This window comes from Chiloscyllium plagiosum, chromosome 8, assembly GCF_004010195.1.
Source record: "Chiloscyllium plagiosum isolate BGI_BamShark_2017 chromosome 8, ASM401019v2, whole genome shotgun sequence".
In the NCBI taxonomy this organism is placed as follows: Eukaryota; Metazoa; Chordata; class Chondrichthyes; order Orectolobiformes; family Hemiscylliidae; genus Chiloscyllium; species Chiloscyllium plagiosum.
Window position 1 is genome coordinate 95,891,702 of NC_057717.1, and position 26,311 is coordinate 95,918,012.

At 41.3% G+C, this 26,311-nt stretch overlaps 1 protein-coding gene across 6 annotated transcripts in view; it reads left to right on the forward strand.

Annotated features, from left to right (window-relative positions):
- rfx1a (regulatory factor X, 1a (influences HLA class II expression)) overlaps positions 1-26,311 on the forward strand; it is a 155,926-nt gene that overhangs the window by 46,912 nt on the left and 82,703 nt on the right. For all 6 annotated transcript variants that reach the window (XM_043694804.1, XM_043694803.1, XM_043694805.1 and 3 more), the window contains exon 3: positions 2,900-3,009. In XM_043694804.1, coding sequence (XP_043550739.1) covers positions 2,900-3,009 — 110 coding nt within the window. The remainder of the gene's footprint in view (positions 1-2,899; positions 3,010-26,311) is intronic.

Genomic DNA, 26,311 nt, shown 5'->3' on the forward strand with positions numbered 1-26,311 from the left:
CATCCCTAATTGCCCTTGTGATGGTGGTAGTGAGCTGTCTTCTTGAACCACTGCCATCTATTTACCCCAGACTGCTGTTAGGGAGAGAATTCCAAGATTTTGACCCAGTGATAGCGAAGGAACGTTGATAAATTTCCAAGTCAGGACTGGGTGTGGAGCCTAGTGGGGAACTTATAAATGGTAGTGTTTCCAGGTATTTGTTGCCCTTGTTCTTCTTGATGGTAATAGTCATGGATTTGAAAGGGTCTCTCTCTCTAAGGTGTTTTGGTGAATTTTTGCAGTGCATCTTGCAAATAGTATCCATGACTGCTGTTTTGTGCTGGTAATGGAGTGAATGTTTGTCAGTATGGTGCCAATTAAATGGGTTACTGTATCCTGGGATGGTGTTAAGTTTCTTGAGAGTGGTTGGATCTGCACTCATCCAGGCAAGTGGGGAGTATTCCATCACACTCCTGACTTATGCCTCATAATTGGGGGACAGGGTTTGGGGAGTCAGGAGGTGAGTTTCTTGCTGTAGGATTCCTAGCCTCTGACTTGCTCCTGTAGCCATGGTATTTGTATGACTAGTTCAATTTCTGATCCGTCATAATCTCCTGGATGTTGTGAGAGGGGGATTCAACAATGGGAATGCAATTGAATGTCAAGGGTGATGGTTAGATTTTCTCTTACTAGAGATGATCATCGCCTGAATATTTTAAGACATAATGTTACATACCACTTGTCAGCCCTTAACTTAGATATTGTCCTAAACTTGTTGCATTTGAATGTGACCTTCAGTCTTTGAGGTATCATGAATGGCACTGGATATTGGGCAAATCATCAGCAAACATCCCCACTTTTGACCTTTTGATGGAGGGAAGGTCATTAATGAAGACTCAGAAGATGCTTCATTCCCTTCATAAAAATCGGGGTGAGGTGTGCTTGCTTCAAATTTACAGGAATCATGCCAGAATCTATAGAATTTTGAACATAAGTAAATGTAATATGATTTAAACTGAATTAGAATTTTAATCAAACCAAATAACTGAAACTGATAGACATAATGGAAATTATTTACATCAAAATAGCAGCATTTTGTGAATATTTTATGATCTGTTCAGGTATGAAATAACACCAGTAGTGAATTTGGACTTGCAAACTTTTTAAATACTTTTTTAGAGTCTTAATGCATGATATTTAGGTTAATAAAATTGAGTCTAATGTTGGGCAACAGGTTGAAACTTTGTTTTGCTACTTACGGTAAGACCTTTTTCAATTGTCTTCAACATATGTATGACTTTGTTTCTTTCCTTTGTCTAATAAACTTACGTTCTGTTAAAGAACATCTGCAACCTCGTGTGAATATTTGATTGACGAATCACCGCAGTAAACCAGCTACAAACATTAGACATATGATATATCAAGCTAAATTTCATTCTGTGATCTGACTTGTCCATTATTACCATCAGCTGGGATCATAATAGACATAATGGCTGATTTCAGTGTTGTGGTTTGCAAATCAGCTGATTTATTTTTCAGCATGCGAGCACAATCTTCCAATTCTGTCCCTAAACAAGCCTCGGGACCCATGACCAAATAGTAGTTGGTTTAGTTCCTACCTATTAGAAAGTCTGGTAGCCATAGCTTTGAGGAAAGTCTTTGCATGGCCTTCCATGTAATAGACCGGAGATTTTATATCAGGACTTGTCAAGAATAATTGTCTGGGCCGTTCCAGTGCCATGATTAGGTGCTGGTATGGAACTGCAATCTGCAATATTGTTCCTGTTTTATTGCAGAAAGAAAATGAAATTGAAGTAGAAGAGCATTCATGATCATATTGAATGATCAAGCATGCTCAGGCCTCGCTGTTTGCTTGGTCATATCAGAGGACATTTAAGGGCATTTAATCTATGTTGCTTTAGGTTATAGACTTGACTGCATAAGGATGGCAGGTTTCCTCTTGTGAATTACATTAGTGAATCAGATGAGATTCCACAGAATCTAATGATTTCACCATTATTAATGAGATCAGTGTTTTTATTCCATATTTCTTAATTACTTGAATTACAGCTGCTGTGCTGTGGTTGAATTTGAATTCACGTCTTTGAAGCATTAGTCCAGGTCTCTGTTTACTGGCCTATTAACAAAGGTACTGTTCTCCAGTTTTGGTAAAGAGAATTGTGAATATTCCATTATGGAATATATCTAAGACTGCAATAGACAGATTTTTGGCCACTCAGTGAATCAAGAAACAGCAAAGCAGGCAGAAAGTGAATTTGAAGCTGAAGATCGGTATGACCAAATCAGTACTGAATGGCAAGATGGCTTGATGGGCCTTAAGATCTTTCCTGCTCCTGCTTCTTGTGGTTCTCAATATCTTGGTAAATGATACCCTGACTTATAAAAGGTAAAGCAAAAAAAGCCAAGTTCATCATGAGATATCATCGGAACAATGAATTGTGAATTAAATGGGTGAGGTTGACAGTGTTGGATTAAAGATGTCCCTGCTACATCACAAATTCCTTACATAATTTTAAACAAACAATTGTGGGTGATGGAGATCTGAAATAAACAAAAACAAAGAAATTGCTGAGAGCACATGGACGAGAACAGAATAGTTTCGGATCGATGGGCTTCAAATTGGTTTCACAGGTCGGCACAACATCAAGGGCCGAAGGGCCTGTACTGCATTGTAATGTTCTATTTCTATGTACTATGTTCAACTCAGGTTCCCAGATAGACTCAAAATATTAACTTTGTTTTCTCTCCATTCTTGCAGCCAGACCCGCTTAGTTCTGCAACAATTTCTGTTCTTGTCCTTAGATAATTTGTTACTTTAGATTTTCAAAAACAGAAAATTTTCTCCATTAAATACAGAGGTTATGAACATGTTTTAAGAAATGTTACTGTTTTTGTTTAGAAGCAAACATGAGGCCAACCGAGACAGGTTCGGATTCCAGCTCCTCTTCAGCTGGTGCACAGTCTGGAGTGCCGACACAGGTGGTACAGCAAGTTCAGGCATCGCAGCAGGTAAGTAAACAATAGAGAATGATGTATTGAATCTTCATACAAATTATATTTATACAAACTGTTGAATATTTTATGTAACTTTTAAATGTTCTCGGCCAACAGAGCAATCAAACATATTAGCATGCATTTTTTCTTATGTCCTTTTAAGAGACTTGCCACTATCGATTTACATCATTAGTATGGAATGCCTTTTATTACAATCCTTATAGCAAAACTGGAAACCAAAATAATCTAATTTTGCAAAGCAATTGCCAAATGAAGAGGTTGCCTATAAGGTTTCACTTTTTGTAACTTTGCCAGATTCCAAACCAATGCAAATTAACCATAATTAACTCATAAATTGCCCTTCAACTAGAAATATTAATGTCATTTTAACAAAGCCATGTCTTGCACCTGCATCCCTCAGATATGTTTCACCATGTGCAGTTCCAAAGTTCTCTAACTCAGCCTCTAGTATAAAGGATTTCTTATTTCCCTACTGAATCAAGTTAACCTTCAAATTACATTCAACAGCAGTTGTATTTCAGTCAAGGTGCCCAGATTTTGATGTCACTTGAAAGACACATGCCCACAGAACTTCCTTAGCTAGGTTCAAGTCCAGTCTCTATGCCACAGATTTCTCAGTCTGCTTTAACAAACCCAATAAAATGATCTGGTTGACTCTAGCAAAATTCAGTTAATTTCATAATTCCTGACTCAACCATATCTTGGCATCTTTCAGTACTTAAAGACTGTATCACAAACAGTTCCTTGTGAATGTGCCTTTGCTGTTCTCGCTTTATCTGCAACTCTCCTTTGCATTTGGCCACATGGCTTTTGTATGTTAACTTTCTTTCTGGTCAAGGGTCTCCAGATCACATGCATCTTATTTCTTCTTATTCAAGAAAATTCTAATTGATCAATTTATAATTGACATCAACTCTTAAAAGTCCTTGTTTTGAAATATCTTTAAAATAGTTCAAGATTCCACAAATCGTTTTAAAAATAAATTGCAAGTTTTTCTTAATTTAAAAAAAAACACCAGGTTATAGTCCAACAGGTTTATTGGAAGTACAAGCTTTCGGAGCGCTGCTCCTTCTTCAGGTAGCTAGTTTTTCTTACTGTACTGTTTTGGGGTCAACCATCAAACACTTTGTTGACTTTTACTGACTGCCATCGATGCTGTTAAATTTTAGGAGCCACAATTCAAGCCAGAATGAATCATACTTTCTCTAGACTTAATTTACCGAAGTAACAATGCATCTCTGCAAATAAATCTTTGAGGAGAAAGTGAGGTCTGCAGATGCTGGAGATCAGAGCTGAAAATGTGTTGCTGGAAAAGCGCAGCAGGTCAGGCAGCATCCAAGGAACAGGAGAATCGACATTTCGGGCATAAGCCTTTCTTCAAGATTCTCCTGTTCCCTGGATGCTGCCTGACCTGCTGCGCTTTTCCAGCAACACATTTTCATCTCTGCAAATAAATACCAATGTAAACAGTCTAGAATGAGATGCATTTCTGCAAAATGTTTTTTGATGGATTAACAACTTATTCACTGTAGTATGGTTCACATCTTTTTACTGCTTTTAATAAGTTTTTTTTTGCGACATTCCTATCTCTTCTTGGTACAATTCTCTGTCTGAAACGATAGGAAGGGGATCAAATTATAGTTGCTGTCTTTTCAGTCATGATAAATAACTTCTCAGAGTTACGTATGTGCAGCTGAAGCTGTGATTTTACTTTGAGTGGAGAGACAGCATGTCCTAACTTTTCCCATCATAACAGATCCAAGAATGTGAAATCACCATAAGGCTTGTAAACCTTTTATTCAACCATTCAATGCTATAGCTGATTGGATCATTTTCCACTTCAGACTCCCATTCCACCTTGAGGAAAGTGGTTCCAAGTGTTATATAAAAATATCTCTTTCTGCATCACTTTGATCTTTGACTTCTAACAGTCTGGTTTAGAACTGATGAAACAATGGAGCTAATTAAATGTGAATGAGAGATAGTGTTGGGATTTGAATTAGCTTAGAAGTCCAGAGCTTAGTCACATGAACAGATGAAATATGAGTTTTTATTTAAAACAATCTACACACTGATGTGCTTTGATTTTAACATGAAAAGTAATTAACAGTAACATTTTATGACATTGTTGTAGATTCTCCAAGCTGCCCTTATTTAAAATCACAATGGAGTTTGCCTTAATAAGGAAACCTCATGGAATTTGTTTTGCAAGACATCATGTAATAAACCAATAAAGAGAGGGGAAGGGCTTGGGCAGAATAATAATAAAACAGAATATATTCTAGTGGTTAAAAAGTGACGAGAGAAACATCCAGTGGCAGAATTTTGGGTTATGGGTTTGGAATACGATCTTTCAGTCAGGCTCAAGTAGAGGTCATGGTCCCAGAGAATTTGAGAGACTATCACTTGGCAGGGATTTTCCTCGAGTTTGCAGATTAGTGGCCAGTGCGCAAGTTCACTGTATAGTTAAGAGTGAAAGGTGTACTTTCAAATGGTGGGCCATTAGGAATTCCTCCAACTGGGGAAAAAAAGCAACTTTAATCAGGGAAGAGATAGATAAGGTGCCTAAGGTGAGTGGCTTTCTACATCTTAAGAGTGTGCAGTCAAATTTTAAAAAATTTTAGATTAAGCAACGTATATAAATTGCCCAGACTACAACAGTTTCGAGGGGTAGACAAGATCTCAAAGCTTGCATGGGTGTTGACTTCCAGTGCCCCCACCCTACCCCTGGTCTGCTACTGGGACACTGCTTCCAGGCAACTGGCCTGGTACCTGAAACCATACAAAGACCAACTGGAACATTTATCAGCGTTTGATGATAGGCCTTGATGGGCTTTTAATTCTCATTAATTGGCTGCATGCCACTTGCATGAGGTTGGAGCTAAAAATGTGTTGCTGGAACAGCGCAGCAGGTCAGGCAGCATCCAGGGAACAGGAGAATCCACGTTTCGGGCATAAGCCCTTCTTGCATGAGGTTAGCCTTTCAAACTGCCAGCTCACTTCCAGGGAGATGGCCTAGTGACAGGTTGGTGCCCACAAGCTGGCCTGGGTCCGTGGTGTGAATTTTTGCCTTTCACTTTTGCACTTACCTTCACAAGAGGGCAACAAATTCAGCGGCAGATCATAAATAGTATTAAACATAATGTGAATACTTTACCATCTGAAAAAATCAGAATATCAAAATACAACAGTAGTTATGAAAAACAAGGATGTTTGAAACCTGCATCAAAAACTGCATCAGGTCCAAAGTTTCTGTTATGCAATCAACCATTCTATACACATGGGCATAGCATAAGGAATAAAACAAACAAATTAGAAACGGAAATCCAGAAATGATAGCCATCTCCATGACCTGGCTGAATGATAAATATTCTATTATAGAATTTAGAAAAGACAACAAAATTGACAACAGAGAAGTGGCAATATTGATGAAGCATATTATAGCATTGAAAAGAGAATATATCCAAGTTTTATAGAAATTCAGAATAGAAAAAGTTGCAAATACTAGGAATTGCCAGCAGACTTCTCAAAGCCAATGAGAGAAAATTGTGTATAACCATAAAGGCTTTGATTTTCTCATAGATTGGAGAACCTGAATGGTTGCATATTTCTTGGGTGTTTTTGGAGCTATATTCTGAGAATAGGCAGTATTAGATTTAGTAATGAATTAATTAAGTACAGGACTTTGGTTAGGCCACTTTTAGAATACTGCCTGCAATTCTGGTCTCACTACTATAGGAAGGATGTTGTGAAACTTGAAACTGTTCAGAAAAGATTTACAAGGATGTTGCCAGGGTTGGAGGCTTTGAGCTATAGGGAGAGGCTTGAATAGGCTGGGGCTATTTTCCCTGGAGTATCGGAGGTTGAGGGGTGACCTTATTAGAGGTTTATAAAATCATGAGGGGCATAGGTAGGGTAAATAGATAAGGACTTTTCCCCGGGGTCGGGGAGTCCAAAACTTAGAGTGTATAGGTTTAGGGTGAGAGAGGAAAGGGACCCAAGGGGCAACCTTTTCGCACAAAGGGTGGTGAGTGTATAGAATGAGCTATCAGAGGAATTGTGGAGGCTGGTACAATTACAACATTTAAATGTTATCTGGATGGATATATGAACAGGAAGGGTTTGGAGGGATAAGGGCAAAATGCTGGCAAATGGGACTAGATTAATTTAGGATATCTGGTCAGCATGAATGAGTTGGACCGAAGGGTCTGTTTCCATGCTGTACATCGCTATGACTTTAAGATCTACTGATAGAGGTGCACTTTGCTAATAGGAACCATAGCATGATAGAACATGATTGGTTTGAGAGGGTGAGTCAGAAACTAGTATTTTAATTGAGTAAAACTGACTTGTAAAATGAAGCAAACTTGGTCAACAAAAAAATATGAAATAAGCTCCCACAGCCAGGGGAGGAATTCAAAGATTAGCAATGGAATGCAAGGAAAATAGAATTGAGAATGTTTCAGGTATAGCAAGTGATTAAAGATAACATGAGCCTGTTAAAAACAGGCAATGGGGAGGCAATGGCCTAGTGGTATTATTGCTGGGCTATTAATCCTGAAACCCAGATAGTGTTCTGGCGACCTGGGTTCGAATCCCACCATGGCAGATGATGGAATTTAAATTCAATAATAACCTGCGAATAACAGTCTGATGATGACCATCAAACCATTGTTGATTGTAGGAATAACCCATCTAGTTCATGAATGTCCTTTAGGGAAGGAAATCTGCCATCCTTATCTGGTCTGGCCTATGTGTGACTCCAGACCCACAGCGATGTGGTTTACTTTTAACTACACCCTGGACCATTAGAGATGGGCAATAAGTGCTGTACTGGCCAGTGACGCCATCATCCCATGAATGAATTTTTAAAAAAAGGTGGAGGAGATATTGTAATTGAAAGTTATTAAGTCACAGACTTGTGATTTGTTTTTGTAGCAAATAGAGGAAGAGAATAACATACCAAAGATCTGAGGAGAACGATAGTTAAATGTGCACAGTGTTATTAGTATGTAATTAACCCAGTAATTTGTGATGAGGAAGAGATGATTTGAGAGTTTCAAATGACCACAAATTACTGGGTGATTTGTCACTCCATAGACTCTTGAAAAGGGAGTTCATTTTCAGCTTCCTTGAGGTTAAAGAGGTTGCTGTATTTGCAGAGTTAAAATAAAATACACGCTGCAAAAATGTTGGGCTGTTACTCATCATGTAAAGATCCTTTTATAAACAAGAATTATGTTTCTGCACTGTCCTGCAACTTCAAACACCCAAAAAGGGAGTAATAAAAACTGTGGATTCTTATTCCTGCAGGTAGATATAAATTGTTCCTACCTACAGGTTTTTTAAAATCTTCATTTTTAAAGTATTTTCATTATGCTTTCATTCTATACCTTTATTTTCTGATTTCTTAAATCTAATTTGAGTCTAACCACACTATTTCCTTCTCCAATGTTCCTCTATCTTTTAATATTTAATTTATTGATTAAGGAAAAACTTTATCCCAGTTTTCACCAGGTCTCAGGTGCCTCTTTTGACTTTGCAATGGCATTATCAGCTTGCAATTTTAGCATTTCGTGGTCTAAGTTCTTTTCAGTTTGAATCATGAGGAAAGTATCTACGAAATGGAGAACGTCATGAAATACCCCACTCCGGGAAATGTGTCTTCATTTTAAATCATCTCTTCTGTTATTGTACTTAGTTATGCCCGCATATTATTGACTAAGTTGCTTAAAATAGAGTAAGTATTTTACACATTACTAACAATATGCACATTAGTAACAATGTGTTGACTTTCCTGTTACTTTACAGTCTGACTCAATCTGATAAGTTCCATTATCTATTGAGCTTTTATTTGAATTGTAAGTGGCAAGTCAGAATTATTTTGGTACCAATCTCTTTGACCTATTCATAACCTTTCACTGAGACCTGTTTCAAGGCACGTTCCTGTGGAGTCAAATGGAAAGGTTCACTCTGAAATTGAGTAAAATAGTCTTTTATTAGGATTAGCTATTTAAGTACAATGGCATTTTTCCAATTAAAAAAGTTGGGTGGAACTAGCCACCAAGGAATTGTTGAAACTTTATTCAAATGGAATTAGGATTGTATTAAATCTCAGTGAAACTAAAGCTGGCGAAGTCCACTAATGTAAAGAGTTTTACCACTGTTTTATATTTAAATTACATATTTCATTGCTCTATAGTCCAAGTTTTACAAAATTAGTCCTCAAAAAAAAAACAGCAATTGCTTCAAGAAAATTTTGAAGAAGGAACTTTTTCTGTAGTTCTGCGATAAATCTTAGCGGTTTTTTTTCCCTAAATGAATATTCACGCTGTCGTTTATGGAATATTTGTGTGGATTTGTAGAGCCCCTCTATAGAGGACTGATTAGTTAAAGTTTATTTTGTAGATTAATTATTACAGTTTTCAAATAATGTATACGGTCAATATTTTGACATATAAGAGTCATGTGTTGATTGTTGTATTTTACTGCTCTGGTTTAATGAGTGGCATTGTATTTCAGCTATTCAATTTTAGGGGACATCGCTTTATGTTTAAATTAGCATTCCCTCCAGGAGAAAATTGAATCATCAGCACTTATCTCATAGCAAACTATACTTCTACAGGATGAATGTCTCTTTTGTCAAATGTATTTAAAGGAAATATGGGAAAAAATAATTGAAATTTAGATCCAGAAAATCCTGATGCATAAAATTAGCTCTAATTAGTGTGGATATATGACAGTAAATGTATGATAGAGATACGATGCTCTGTTTTACTGACATTATAATGCAAGCTATAATGAGAAATATAGGTGTAATAATAAAGCTTCTTCATTGGGTACGTGGATAAAGAATATTACAACTAGTTTTGATTGGCAATTTAAAAAATTTAGGATGTTCTTCAAGGTATATTTTAGTGTGCAAAACATCATGATAAAATCTTAGGGAAAATAGGAACCAAAAGACCCAAGTAAGTTTTGAGGAATTCAGTTTTTAAAACCAGATTTTATTTAAAGGAATAGTAGAATCTCGGAACTGTTGTGGTGAAGAAGAGGCTATTAGGTCCAATTTGTCTCCCAACTTGGGAGTATTGGCTGCCCGAATGAGCACTGTAAATTCATGCCAATCTTCTGCCAAACCCTCCCCCCAATCCTGCACATTGTTTCAATTTAAATAATAATTAAATCACTCTTGAATGCCTTGATTGCATCAACCTACACTTCACTTTGAGGTGATGTATCCAGACCCAAACTATTTGCCGTGTAAAACTTCTCACTTCTCACACCGCATTTACTTCTTTTGCAAATCACTTTGAATCTGCGCCACCTTGTTCTTAGTCAGTTCACAAGTGGGAAGTTCCTTCCTGTCCTCTCTCTCCAGACCGCTCATGAATTTGAGAAAGATCAATCAAATCTCCCCCTTGCCTTCTCTCCAAGGAAAGCAGTCCCAACGTCTCCAATCTTTATTTATAACTAGAATTTCTCATCCCTGGTACCATTCTTTTAAACCTATTCTGCACACTCTCTCCAATGTGTTCGCATTTATCCTAAAGTGTGACGGCCAGAACTATACATAGTACTCCAGCTGAGATGTCTTGTGTCTCATTCAGGTGCACCTATTCTTTCCAGATCAGGTGTTAGATTTATTGGTAGATGAGTACTTTGGTGATAGTGACCACAGTTCAGTTATGTTTACTTTAGTGATGGAAAGGGATAGATATACACTGGAGGGCAAGAGCTACAGCTGGGGGAAAGACAATTATGATGCGATTAGACAAGATTTAGGATGCATAGGATGGGGAAAGAAACTGCAGGGCATGGGCACAATAGAAATATGGAGTTTTTTCAAGAAACAGCTACTGTGTGTCCTTGATACGTACATACCTGTCAGACAGGGAGGAAGTATCGAGCGCAGGAGCAATGGTTTGCTAAGGAAGTTGAATCTCTTTGTCAAGAGGAAGAAGGAGGCTTATGTGAGGATGAGACATGAAGGCTCAGTTAGGGTTACAAGGTAGCCAGGAAAGACCTAAAGAGAGAGCTAAGACGAACGAGGAGGGGACATGAGAAGTTGTTGGCGGATAGGATCACGAAAAACCCTAAAGCTTTCTATAGGTATATAAGGGTTATAAGAATGACTAGAGTAAGATTAGGACAATCAAGAACAGTAGTGAGAAGTTGTGCGTGGAGTTATAGGAGATAGGGGAAGCGCTAAATGAATATTTTTCTACAATATTCACCCTGGAAAAAGGCAATGTTGTCAAGGAGAATACTGAGAAACAGGCTACTAGACGAGATGGGATTGAGGTTCGGTAAGGTGTTATATAAGCTTCCCCATGGTTACTACTGCACAAAATATAGAGGCATGGGGATTGAGGGTGAATTAGCGGTTTGGATCAGAAATTGGCTAGCTGAAAGAAGACAGAGTGTGGTGGTTGATGGGAAATGTTCATTTTGGAGTTCAGTACTAGTGGTGTACTGCAAGGATTTGTTTTGGGTTCTTTGCTGTTTGTCATTTTTATAAATGACCTGGATGAGGGTGTGGAAAAATGGGTTAGTAAATTTGCGGATGGCACTAAGGTCGGTAGAGTTATAGGTAGTGCCTAAGGGTGTTGTAGGTTACAGAGGAACATAGATAAGCTGCAGAACTGGGCTGAGAGATAGCAAAGGGAGTTTAATGCAGAAAAGCGTAAGGTGATTCACTTTGGAAGGAGTAACAGGAATGCAGAGTACTGGGGGAATGGTAAGATTATTGGTAGTGTAGATGAGCAGAGAGATCACGGTGTCCAGATACATAGATCATTGAAAGTTGCCACCCAGGTTGATAGAGTTGTTATGAAGGCATACAGTGTGTTCGATTTGGAAAGGATTCAGAGGAGATTTACTAGGATGCTGCAGTATGGAGGGAAGGTCTTATGAGGAAAGATTGAGGGACTTGAGGCTGTTTTTGTTGGAGAGAAGAAGGTTGAGAGGTGACTTAAATGAGACATATAAGATAATCAGGAGGTCTGGTGGACAGTGAGAGCCTTTTTCCAAGGATGGGGGACATAGCTTCAAATTGAGGGGTGATAGATATAGGACAGATGTCAGACATAGTTTCTTTACTCAGACAGTAGTAGGGGCGTGGCACACACTGCCTGCAACAGTAGTAGTCTTGCCAACTTTCCGGGCATTTAAATGGTCATTTGATAAACTTATGGCGTGGGTTTCCTCCCGGTGCTCCGGTTTCCTCCCACAGTCACAAAGATGTGCGGGTTAGGTGAATTGGCCATGCTAAATTGCCCGTAGTGTTAGGTTAAAAGGGGTAAATATAACATAGAACATAGAAGTATCCCGTTGTGTCCAGGGATGTGCAGATTAGGGTGGATTGGCTATGCTAAATTATCCCGTTGTGTCCAGGGATGTGCAGATTAGGGTGGATTGGCTATGCTAAATTATCCCGTTGTGTCCAGGGATGTGCAGATTAGGGTGGATTGGCTATGCTAAATTATCCCGTTGTGTCCAGGGATGTGCAGATTAGGGTGGATTGGCTATGCTAAATTATCCCGTTGTGTCCAGGGATGTGCAGATTAGGGTGGATTGGCTATGCTAAATTATCCCGTAGTGTCCAGGGATGTGTAGGTTAGGCTGGATTGGCCATGCTAAATTGTCCCATCGTGCCCAGGGATGTGCAGGTTAGGGTGGATTGGCCTTGGTAAATTGTCCCGTAGTGCCCAGGGATGTGCAGGTTAGGGTAGATGAGCCATGATAAAGTGTCCCATAGTGTCCAGGGATGTGCAGGTTAGGGTGGATTGGCCATGCTAAATTGTCCCATCGTGCCCAGGGATGTGCAGGTTAGGGTGGATTTGCCGTGCTAAATTGTCCCATAGTGCCCAGGGATGTGCAGGTTAGGGGGAATTGGCCATGCTAAATTGTCCCATAGTGTTCAGGGATGTGCAGGTTGTGGTGGATTGGACATGCTAAATTGTCCCATAATGCCCAGGGATGTGCAGGTTAGGGTGGATTGGCCATGCTAAATTGTCCCGTAGTGCCCAGGGATGTGCAGGTTAGGGTGGATTGGCCATGATAAATTGTCCTGTAGTGCCCAGGGATGTGCAGGTTCGGGTGGATTGGCCGTGCTAAATTGACCCGGAGTGCCCGGAGATGTGCAGGTTAGGGTTAATTGGCCATGCTAAATTGTCCCATAGTGTCCAGGGATGTGCAGGTTAGGGTGGATTGGCCATGCTAAATTGTCCCATAGTGCCCAGGGATGTGCAGGTTAGGGTGGATTGGCCGTGCTAAATTGTCCCATAGTGCCCAGGGATGTGCAGGTTAGGGTGGATTGGCCGTGCTAAATTGTCCCGTAGTACCCAGGGATGTGCAGGTTCGGGTGGATTGGCTATGCTAAATTGTCCCGTAGTGTCCAAGGATGTGCAGGTTAGGGTGGATTGGGCATGCTAAATTGTCCCTAAATTGTCCCATAGTGTCCAGTGATGTGCAGGTTCGGGTGGATTGGCCATGCTAAATTGTCCCATAGTGCCCAGGGATGTGCAGGTTAGTGTGGATTGGCCGTGCTAAATTGTCTCATCGTGCCCAGGGATGTGCAGGTTAGGGTGGATTGGCCATGCTAAATTTTCCCGTAGTGTCCAAGGATGTGCAGGTTAGGGTGGATTGGCCATGCTAGATTGTCTCATAGTGCCCAGGGATGTGCAGGTTAGGGTGGATTGGCTATGCTAAATTGTCCCATAGTGCCCAGAGATGCGCAGGTTAGGGTGGATTGGCCATGCTAAATTGTCCCATAGTGCCCAGGGATGTGCAGGTTAGGGTGGATTGGCCATGCTAAAGTGTCTCATAGTGCCCAGGGATGTGCAGGTTAGGGTCGTTTGGCCATGCTAAATTGTCCCATAGTGCCCAGGGATGTGCAGGTTAGCGTGAATTGGCCATGCTAAATTGTCCCATAGTGCCCAGGGATGCACAGGTTTGGGAGGATTGGCCGTGCTAAATTGTCCCATAGTGCCCAGGGATGTGTAGGTTAGGGTGGATTGGCCATGCTAAATTGTCCCATAGTGCCCAGGGATGTGCAGGTTAGAGTGGATTGGGCATGGGGAATTGTTCAGATACTCGGAATAGGGTAGGGAGTGGGTCTGGGTTGGAGTGTCAGAGTCTGAGTGTTTGTGTCTGTGTGAGTGTGAGAGAGTGTGCGCGCGCAAGAGTGGGATGTGTATCTGTGTGAGAGAGTGTGAAAGAGACGAAGAGTGCGCGGGAGACAGAGAGTGTGTCTGAGAAACAGAGAGTCTGTGTTGGAGAAGGAGTGTATGTGTGTGAGAGAGAGTGTGTGTGTGTCTGTGCATCGCCCCTGTCACTCTCGCACTATGTGGGGGTGCGGGATAGTTGGAGATGACAAGTGCTCAGTCAGGGAGAGCGGTGAGGAGCCTCTGTCAGCGTGTGTGGAGATGCTGACACTGTGTGGGAGCCGCGGTGATGATGCATAGTTTCCCAGTAGCCCCGACTGATCTCAGCATGATTCACCGTCTCAAATAACCACGGGAACCTTCAGCAGCAGCAGGCTGCTCCCTCAGGGGGAACCGGTTACTCAGGGACAGCAGGGGAGGCCATTCTGTCCCTCAAACCTGTTACACAGGGACAGCAGGGGAGGCCATTCTGTCCCTCAAACCAGTTACACGGGGACAGCAGGGGAGGCCATTCTGTCCCTCAAACCAGTTACACGGGGACAGGAGGGCAAGCCATTCAGCCCCTCAAACCAGTTACACAGGGACAGGAGGGGCGGTCATTCAGCCCCTTGAGCATTTTGTGGCGATGACAGTACAGAAACCACCCCCCCCCCCCCCACCACAGCTGGTGAGTGTGTCATTATCGTCCTCACAGACGTCACCCTCCCGTTCTATCACCGTCCCCTTCGGTTCCTCCCCCCCCCCACTCCCCACTTCTGTGTCTGTGCAGCTTCCCCTGAAAGGGACTGAATTTACCTCACCCCCTCTCTCAGGGACAAGCCTTGCTCCTGAATGGCCAGTTGGAATTTTAGTAAGTGATTGCGTGCGAGTTCTGACCCAGTCTGAACGGAGGAGGCTTTATCTTTGGGGACTCGGATGAAGCCTTCGATGATGGAACGGGAGAAGATTGAGCTGTCATCGAAGGTTTTAGTGGGACCACGACTGCAATACTGTGTCCAGCTTTATAATGGCATTCGATGCAGTCCTAAGAAGGTCCGGTGGATTAATTCCAAACTTGATTTCATGAAGAGAGAATGATCGGTTTTGGCCGATACTCTGGGGTTTAGAGAAAGGCCGTTTGAGGTAGGCCGAGGATGCTGAAAGGGATTGACAGAGTACACGGAGAGGGGATGCTTCCTCACGTGAGGCAGTCTGGACGGAGAGGTCACCGTTTTTAGGATAAGGGGTGACAGATGAGAAGGACCCCTTACTCTCTCAGAATGGTGCAGCTGTGGAATGCCCTCCCCCAGGGTGTGGTGGATGCTGGGACGTTGACTACACTTAGGAGGAGACAGACAGATTTTCACTGAGTGATAAGGCTGAAGGGTAATGGAGAGTTGACAGGAAGGTGGAGGAGAGATCAGCCATGCATGTGTGAGCAGGCGAGGGGCTGAACGGCCTCCTCCGCTGCTGCTAGTTCTTCTGAGCCTCTTCCTAATCTGAAATCCTTCCATCAGGTCACCCCAGAGCTTTATTCTGGTGTGGGAGGGGCTGCCGTGATGGGGATACCTCCAGGGATCGGCCTTTGATTCCCCGCACTCGCCCCCACCCAAACCTGTAATTTTCAGGAACTCTGTCTCCGCTGTCTGACCCAGAGTTCCCAGGGATGTGCAGGTTAGGGTGGATTGGCCATGCTAAATTGTCCCATAGTGCCCAGGGATGTGCAGGTTAGGGTGGATTAGCAGAGTAATCGTGTAGGGGGAATGGGTCTGGTTGGGTTACCGTTCGGAGGGTGGGTGTGGTCCTGTTGGGCTGTTTCCACACTTGATGGAATCTAATATTCTGTGGTGTAGGCCCCAGGACTGAGAGGGTGTTGTACCAGTGCAAGGGAGTCAGCCATACTCCACATATCAATTACACCCTTGCCTTGAAGCTTACTTTTCCAAGCCACACATCCTAAGTCATGCCTCACAGCATCATAATTTCCCTGCCCCCAGCTATAACTCTTGCTAATGTAGGGGTATGGGTGGGTTGCGCTTCGGCGGGTCGGTGTGGACTTGTTGGGCCAAAGGGCCTGTTTCCACACTGTAAGTAATTTAATCTAAAAATGTAATCGTGTAGGTTAGATGGGCTTTAGCTTGGTTTCACAGCACGGTGCAACATCGAGGGCTGAAGGTCCTATTTTGCGCTGTAATATTCTATGTTTTATGTTCTTGCTGTTATTGTTTTGTTTCATCTGCAAATTTTGAAATTTTCCTTTGCACTCAAAGATCTAGATCATTAATATAAACCAGGAAAAGCAAGATTCCAAAACGGACTCCTGAGGAACCCTGTTTTTCAGCCAATTTTATATCCAATCTTACTATTGTTCCATTTATTCATGTTGTGTAGCCTGGCAATGAAAACCTGTTGGAAGTCCATGCACACCAAATCAACAGCCTCATCAACCCTCTTTGTTATCTCTTCAAAGAACTTCAGCAAATTATTTAAACATGATTTTTCGTCAAGGAATCCATGCTGACATTCTATAATTAGCCCATATTTTCTAGTGTGACTTTTGATTCTACCAAATTATTATTTCTAGAAGTTTCCCCACTATTGAAGTTAAACTGATTGATCTGAAATTGCCAGGATTTCCCTTAAACCTTCATAAATCAAATGCTAAATGTCTCTCGTCTTTTTCCATATTCCCTCTTTGCTTATTTGTATTTTCACTTGCTTTCTGAACATCTTGAATTCAGCTTGGTTCTCAGTTGTATTTTCCACCTGATACTAGTCATAAACACACTTTTTGTCTTCTTTATTTTAATGTCTTTCTCCTGTTTAATCCAGAGAGCTCTGAATTTGTTTGTCCTATTTGCACTTTAAGGTAACATTCCTTGGCTGTATATGAATCATCTATTCTTTGAATGTAGACTATTTTCCTGCCAACCTTTTGGTTCTAGTCTATTTGGCCCAGCTCCATTCTTGCTGCAGTTAGGTATCCCTCCCTCCTCTTAATTGTTTTTACTCTGGATTGTCCATTATCCATTCCACTGTAACCCTTAGCTTTATGACACAGTGATCACTGACCCCTAAATGTTCCCCCACTGGTTCTTAATCTACTTGGTCCATCCCATTCCTGATGTGGAGGTGCTGGTTTTGGACCGGGGTGGACAAAGTTAAAAATCAGAGTGGTGCTGGAAAAGCACAGCAGGTCAGGCAGCATCGGAGGAGCAGGAAAATCGATGAAGGGCTTTTGCCCGAAACGTCGATTTTCCTGCTCCCTGTCTCTCTCTCTCTCTCTCTCTCTGACCTCCCCACACCACAGCGCGAGAAGGACCACATCCGACGGCCAATGAATGCCTTCATGATCTTTAGTAAGCGTCACCGCGCCCTGGTGCACCAGCGACACCCCAACCAGGACAACCGCACGGTCAGCAAGATCCTGGGAGAGTGGTGGTACGCACTGGGACCCAAGGAGAAGCAGAAGTACCACGACCTGGCTTTTCAGGTAGGAGAGCACGCAGAGGCCATTCAGCCCCTCGGGACTGGTACACAGGGACAGCAGGGGGCCATTCAGCCCCTCGGGTCTGGTACACAGGGACAGCAGGAGGCCATTCAGCCCCTCGGGACTGGTATACAGCAGGGGGCAATTCAGCCCCTTCGGTCTGGTACACAGGGACAGCAGGAGGCCATTCAGCCCCTCGGGACTGGTATACAGCAGGGGGCCATTCAGCCCCTCGGGTCTGGTACGCAGGGACAGCAGGAGGCCATTCAGCCCCTCGGGACTGGTATATAGCAGGGGGCCATTCAGCCCCTCGGGTCTGGTACACAGGGACAGCAGGAGGCTATTCAGCCCCTTGGGTCTGGTACACAGGGACAGCACGAGGCCATTCAGCCCCTCGGGTCTGGTACACAGAGACAGCAGGAGATCATTCAGCCCCTCGGGCCTGGTATACAGCAGGGGGCCATTCAGCCCCTTGGGTCTGGTACACAGGAACAGCAGGAGGCCATTCAGCCCCTCGGGTCTGTTCTGCAGGGACAGCAGGAAGCCATTCAGCCCCTCGGGTCTGGTACACAGGGACAGGAGGGGTCCTGTGAGTGTGTAAGAGACAGAGAGTGTGAGTGTGTATGAGAGAGTGTGTGTGAGAGAGAGTGTCTGTGTGTGAGTGAGTGTGTGTGAGAGTATGTGGCATGTGTGTGTGCTTGATAAAGAGTGTACATAAGTGTGATGGAGTAGATGCCTAGGAGAGGGTGTGGGTGTGTAGGTGTGTGTGAAAATAGAATCAGTCTGACCCAAGGTTCGAATACAGCCAAACTCTAATCTCACACCTTTAATGCATTGTCTGAACTGAGATGGCACCATTTTTATAATACCTTAAGTTATCTTGGGAATGTAACTTGAAATAAATTCTGGGATTTACATATTAATGAATCAAAACCTGCAAACCATTCTAAGTGATTAAAGACTTAACCGCAACTTAGGTCTGTTCAATACGTTGCATCAGTTGTTCGATCTTTTACTATGAATTCTGTGTCCTATGGTTCTGCCCCAGTAGCTACCTGATGAAGGAGCAATGCTCCGAAAGCATGTACTTCCACACAAACCTGTTGGACTATAACCTGGTGTTATGTGGTTTTTAACTTTATCTGATTCCCAAGAGCTGACTATATTAATGCCTTTTTTCATATTGAACTCGATAAATATTGCTGCAGAAAATTCTCCTGAATCAGTAAGAATGCTTACTTCTTTCTGCCTTTACCACTGTCACTATCCCAGACTATATTCTAGTAATTAAATATCCCCATTATACTACTGAATAATGTTTTCATCGCTCTGCAGTTTCCCTGAAAATGTTTCCTCTACATCCTTTCCACTATTTGGTGGTTAGAAGACTATACCCAGCAATGTAATTGCACCCTTCTTGTTACTTCACTCCAACTAAATCAATTCTGCCCTTGAACTGTCTGAGACATCCCCTTTCTCCAGTACTACAATGCTCTCCTTAACCAATTCCGACTCTGCTCCTTAAAATTAATTTTGTATTATTTATGCCAAGTTGCAGGATCATGTTCAAATAGCGACTGGAATCGGTGAGAGGTGAAAATCATCTTTTTATTCAGTAGCATAGCACAAGTTCAAGGTGACAATAGAATCGCAGAATACAGTTCTTACAAGAGTCCCTTTATACACAGTTCTTACATTGACTAAAGTTCCATTACTATGGTATTACATAAAGGTTTGAGGGGTTTCTGCCCTGGCAGACAGAAGCTGTGTTAAAACATGCTAAATGCTGGCTGCTACTTCTGATGGGATTAAGAGTGTCTGTCTGGTCTGCTTGCATAATTAAGAGGTGTTAGTCCTTTTGTCTTTTAAGTTAGTAAATATTAATAAAAATACTGAGCCCATTTGCTCTAAATACGTTAAAAATTGTACCTGTACTTCATAAAAGAATAAAGGATATTAAACTGATTACAGCAGCTGGGTCATGAGATTTGTTTACTATTTGCCAGTGTGAATATAATTAATTCATGCAATTTCATGGAAGCGCTGTTTTGTCAGTTAGTTTCTTAAAGGGATAATAACCCAGTTAAAAGGTATTTAACGGGTACATACTAACTGGGGGAACTGTTTGGTGTTCTGTAATCTATTCAGGTCCAGGAGATGTTTGGTAAGGGCTGATTAATATTATAATATCTCATGGAGATATGATGGTGGGCATGGTATTGTTCTGTATGCTACACTTATTCAGAGGTAAACACTGCTTTTAGCAAGGGCTGATAATGTGTGAAAATGCAGTGATAGTTTGAAAGGGTTGTTTTAAATTTGGTCTATCTTATGACAGTAAAATGTGCTACAGAACTGCAGTTTATAAATGAATGAATGAAATTGTGATAAAGTAAATAATGGGTTAGTAAAGAATTATGAATGAATGAACAGGAACCTGATATTAATGAATCTAATGGGCTGATGATAAAGTTAATAACGATAACCTATAACACATTATCTCTAACACAATGTCTCATATTTATTAGAAACAAAACTTTAGAGATTAGAGAGCAACTTCTCCTGTGATATCCATCAGGTTTATTTTCAAACTCAGCCCTGTCATTGCAGCTTTTTCAACTCCTGGTCTCCAAAAAGAAAAGATTTTGAAAAAAGAACACAACACCTCTCTCAGCAAACATGCAGAGATTCCACTTTGTCCCACTGCACTTCCCTGCAAAGGATACAAGAAATTACTACGAGAATTTAAAAAAAAAAGCCGACATGGTTAAGATAAATGAGAATCCTCAATTATTTGCATATTTTACTTTTATCGATTCATTGTGCAAGTTTTGGTCACCTGGAGTCTGGATATAGCCAAGGCTGTTAATAATTTCTGAGTTAAGCCAGAGTGGTCAACCTAGAATGTGAGAAGTAAGTCTTTGTCATTTCCAGCTGTCTGAAAGTGGCAAAGTTTTATTTGCACATTTGGCTTCACAGTTTGAATATACATACATAGTGTGAATGAACACAGTAACTAAATTCTTCAACTGCTTTGCTTCAATGGATGAGTGGCCGTTGCTGAGTACACACATTTTTATGTCTGATACGAGAAACGTGTAATTTATGTGATAGCACAGATTCAGCCTGATGTAAGCTGAAAATAATGTTTGCAACTTTGCCAAGACTTTATTGTTAAGTTAAACCTCATGCAAGCTAATAATGAGGCACTCAGCTTATCTCTGACATGCACAATAGGAATTAAAAAACGAAGTTGTACACTGGTATGTTAAGAATAATATTCCTTACAGGATATAGAGCTTGATAGTTGGACTGCAAAACTTTCCTTGAACTTATTCCATTGATCATCTTTAATGACTCAATCTTATTTTTACTTAAGGTATGTCTGACCACGAGTGATATACATTCAATATTAATGAATGCTGAAGTGAAAATAACTTTTAGTTCCAATATTGGAAATAGATACTGCTGGCAAATTGTTCAGTTTCAAGGGTAATGAGATTAGATTAGGTTTGACTAGATTCCCTACAGTATGCCAACAGGCCATTTGGCCCAACAAGTCCACACAGATCCTCCGAAGAGTAAACCACTCAGACGCATTCCTCTACTATATATTTATTATATGAGGAAACCCATGCAGACACTGGGAGAATGTGCAAACTCCACACAGACAGTATATTGAGGCTTTGACCAGAAAAAAAGGAGGCATGGCTCAGGTACAGGCAGCTGGGATCAAGGCATCCATGGAGGGGATACAGGAGTTTACTGAAGAAGGAAATCAGGAGGGCAAAAAAAGGTGGTACATGATAACCTCGGCTGAGAGGATTGGGTTGCATCCAGAGAGGTTCTTTAAGTATATTAAAGGAAAAAAGAATAACTAGAGAGAGAATAAGATCTGAAAATGTGTTGTTGGAAAAGTGCAGCAGGTCAGGCAGCATCCAAGGAGCAGGAGAGTCAACGTTTCGGGCACGAGCCCTTCTTCAGGATTCCTGAAGAAGGGCTCATGCCCGAAACGTCGACTCTCCTGCTCCTTGGATGCTGCCTGACCTGCTACGCTTTTCCAGCAACACATTTTCAGCTCTGATCTCCAGCATCTGTAGTCCTCACTTTCTCTTAGAGAATAGGATCCCTCAAGGATCAAAGTGGACATGTATGTGTAGAACCACAGGAAATGGGCTAGGTCCTCAATGAATATTTCTCCTCCTTTGTTTACTGTGGAGAAAGACAGGAAGACTTGTGAACTTAGGCAAGTTAGTAGTCATATCTTGAGGACTGTCCATAATCATAGTAGAGGAGGTGTTGGATGTATTCAAATGTATGAAGGTGGTTAAATCTCCTAGTCCTGACCAGATCTTTCAAAGAACACTGCAAGAGGCTAGAGAAGAAATTGTGGGGGCGCTGGCTAATATTTTTGCATTATCATTAGCCACAGGTGAGGTCCCGGAAGACTGGAGGGTAGCAAATGTTGTGCACTAATTCAAGAAGGGCTGCAAAGAAAAACCTGGGAACTATAGACCAGTAAGCTTAACATCTGTTGTAGATAAGTTACTTGAGAAGATTCTGAGAGATAAGACATATGTGCATTTAGAAAGAAAGGGATTGATGAGGAATAATCAGATGACTGTGCATGGGAGATAATGCCTCACAAATTTGTTAGAGCTCTTTGAAGTGACCGGTAAGGTTGACAAGGGCAGGGCAGTAGACGTAGTCTGTATGGATTTCAGTAAGGCCTCCACATGGTAGGCTGCTCTGGAAGGTTAGATCGGATGGAATCCAGGGGGGTGCTGGCAAATTGGGTACACAATTTGCTTGATCGTAGGAAGCAGTGGGTAATAGTGGAAAGATGCTTGTCGGACTGGAGGCCTATGACTAATGGAGTGCCTCAAGAGTTGGTGCTGGGCCTATTGCTGTTTGTTATCTGTATCAAAGAGATATAGATGAGAATGTACAAGGCATGATTAGTAAATTTGAAGATGACACTAAAATAGGAAGTCTTGTGGACAGTTATCAGAAATTGCATCAGGACCTTGATCAGCTGGGGAAGTGGGCTGAGAAATGGCCAAATGATCTTAATATAGATAAGTGTGAGGTCTTGCATTTTGGAAAGTCAAATCAAGGTAGGAGTTTCATGATGAATGGTAGGGCCTTAAGGAGTGTAGTGGAACAGGGGGATCTTGGAGTTCAGATGGACAGTTCTCTGAAAGGGGAGTCACAGGTAGACAGGGCAGTGAAGGCAGCTTTTGGCACACTGGCCTTCATCAGTCAGGGCATTGAGTATAGAAGTTGGGAAGTTATGTTGCAGTTGTACAGGATATTGTTGAGGCTGCAGTTGGAGTATTGTGTTCAGTTTTGGTCACCTTGCTATAGGAGGACTGTTATTAAACTAGAAAGAGTGCAGAAGAAATTTATAAAGGACTCAAGGGTCTGATTCCTAGGGACAGGTTGGACAAACTAGGACTTTTTTTCTTTAGAGCATAGGAGACCGAGGGGGGTGTAATAGAAGTGTGTAAGATCATGCGAAGCATGGACAGGGTGAACATACTCAGTCTTTGTCTCAGGGTTGGGGAAATTTATGACTAGAGGGCATCAGTTAAAGGTTAGAGGGGAAAGAATAAAAGGGAACCTGAGGGACAATATTTTTACACAGAGGGTAGTACGCATATGGAATGAGCAACCAGTGGAAGACGGGTATATTAACAACATTTAAAAGGCATTTGGACATTTACATGGATAGGAAAGGTTTTGAAGAAACGTGGAGAATGTGCTAACTCCACACAGGCCATCAGCTATGGCTGCAATTAAACCTGGGCGCCTGGCTCTGTGAGGCAACTGTGCTTACCACTGAACCACCGTGCTAAATTCAAAGAGGTGAGTGAAATTTTAAAACAAAGGACTGGAGTAGGATATTTAACAGTAGTCAGTAGAAGACATGAGTATCTTTAAAAAACATAATGCTGGGCATGCAAGGCAGACCTCAGTCTAAGATCAGAGAGCTCTGGTTAAACATGCATGTTTCTGAATGAATTACTGAGTGAAATAAAAAATGAATGAAGAAGGAAAAGTACGCATATATCCATGCGTGGAGAAAGATGGATTCTCTAAGGTGAATCCATCCATCTAGCATGCAAAAACAAATTAAAAATTAAAGAGAGACCTAGAAAAAAATGTGTTTGTGGCTGTAGAGGCAATATATGATAGCAAAAGTGATTTCAGTATTGCTACAGCGGGAGGACTATCAAAGAGAAATAAGAACAGTAAAATATAGAAATTGCATTGAAAATGAGCATCATCAAAAAAGTTAATAATCTGAACAATTATTATCTCCAAGTATTCTCTGGAGAAAACAAGAACAATATGTCTCCCACCCCTAAAATGAATCGGTGGCATAATTCAGCACTAATTAAAGAAATGGGAATACCAGGCAAATTGAAATGGTTAAACACATACAAATTCATAAATAGAGCAATTGGTTGCATTTCCATAACACTTCTAAAACAGCTTAAGATCCTCCATAGGAGTATTATCAAAAAAGGTAAAACCATTTCATCAACTTCCATTTTTATAGTACTAAAATGTACTAAATGTCCTACAGCAACTTCACAGCTATCAATTTTGATTCTGAGCCATGTAAGATGACATTAGGATACATGCTTAAAGAGGAAACGTAGAAACGTATAAAACAGAAGCATAGTGGGTTATCTAACTCTGTGAGCCTGTTCCACCATTCATTATGATCAAGGCTAATCATCTAACTCAGCATCCTCTTTCCACTTTCTCCCCATATCCTTTGATCCCTTTAGCCTGTCAATTTATATCTCCCTCCTTGAAAACATTTAATGTTTTGACATCAACTACTTCTGTGGCAGAGAATTCCACAGGCTCACCACTGTCTGGGTGAAGAAATTTCTCCTCATGTCAAATTCTAAATGACCTGCTCTGTACCCTTAGATTGTGACCTCTTGTTCTGGACTCCCAGTTGTCAAGAACACCCTTCTTGTGTTTGCTGTGTCTAGCCCTGTTAGAATTTTATAGGTTTCGATGAAATCCTGTTTTGATACTATGGCTTTAAGATGTGTATTTTGTCCTGGATTTCTTATGAAGAGAGACTGAGATAGAGGTAACAAGCAGTCTGATCCCAGTCAATAAAGTAAACCAGCTTGTGAAGCCTTGGTTTTGTTTTTTAAAGTTTGAAAAATAGAAGCAGCTTGGAGTGGTGAGTTCAAGCTCCCACAGAACCAGGAATTTAGTTTAACTTTCAGTAGTTACTGGGGTCTGAATGTGGAAGCTGAATGTGGAAACTTTGTTTCTTCTTTCTGTGACAGTTAAAAGCTTGATTCTCTTCCTGCTGCTAGAATTGTATGTAAGATGATCTATTTTATGGAATTTGCCTTTGCCAAGGGTGTGTTTGTGGGAGAAAGTGAGGACTGCGTTTATGGGATGTTACTATATTGTAACAGTTGCTGTTTAGTAGTTAATTGATTTAGTATTCTGGGTTTTCCAATCGAATTAAGTTATTCCAATTCTGCTTTCTTTTGTTTGTATTTTATCTATTGTGTAAGAATAAATAGTGTTTTGCTTCAAGCCTGGTTGTTTGACCAATTAAATAGCCTCTGGAGCACAATGCCTTTCATTTGTCTTTTAAAAAAAGCAAATGAAAAAGGCTATCTTCTTAATATATTTTGACAGGGTTTGGTCTGGTCCATAAAAATACCCCTCATTTTTATAAAATTCCCTGAATATGGTCCTAACCAATCCAGTCTTTCTTCATACGTTAGTACCTCCACCCCAGGAATCAGTCTCGTAAACCTTCATTTCACAACTTCCATAGTCAGATAAAGAGACCAAAACTGCACGCACTACGCCAAGTGTGACCTCACCAAGACCCTGTATAGGTGCAGCAAAATATCCCTGCTTCTGTATTCAAGTCCTTTGCTGTGGAGGCCAACAAATCATTATCCTTTTTCACCACTTGCTGCACCTGCAAGATTATTTTCAGCGACTGGTTTACAAGGACACCCAGTTCTCATTGCAACCTCCCCTTTCCCAATTTGTTGCCATTCAGGTAATAACATGTGTTCTCATTTTTGCTGCCAAAGTAGATAAACTCACATTTACCCACTTTACACTTCATATGCTATACATTTGCTCACACACTCAAATTGTCCAAATCTTACTGAAGCATATCTGCATCCTCTCAAAGTTCACTCTCTCACCCAGCTTTGTGTCATCTGTAAATTTATTACATTTAGTTTCCTCCACTAAATTATTAATATACATTGTGAATAGTTGTGGTTTAAATACTGATCGCTGTGGTACCCCAATAGCCCCTGCCTGTCACTTGTAAAAAGACCAGTTTAATCCGACTCTTTGTTTCCCATCTGCCAACCAGTTTTCTATCCATGTCAATACACTATCCCCAGTCTCATGCATTTTAATTTTACATGCTAGTCTCTTAGTTGGGACTTATGAAAAGCCTTCTGGAAGTCCAATTAAACCACATCCACTGGCTCCTCCTTACCAAGTCTGCTAGTTATGTTCTTGAAAAATTCCAGTAGATTTTTTTAATCTTATTCTTTTCACTCAGGGCATCACTAGCTGGGTCAGCATTTATTGCCTGCCCCCTAGTTGCCCTTAAGAAGGTGGTGGTGAGCTGCCTTCT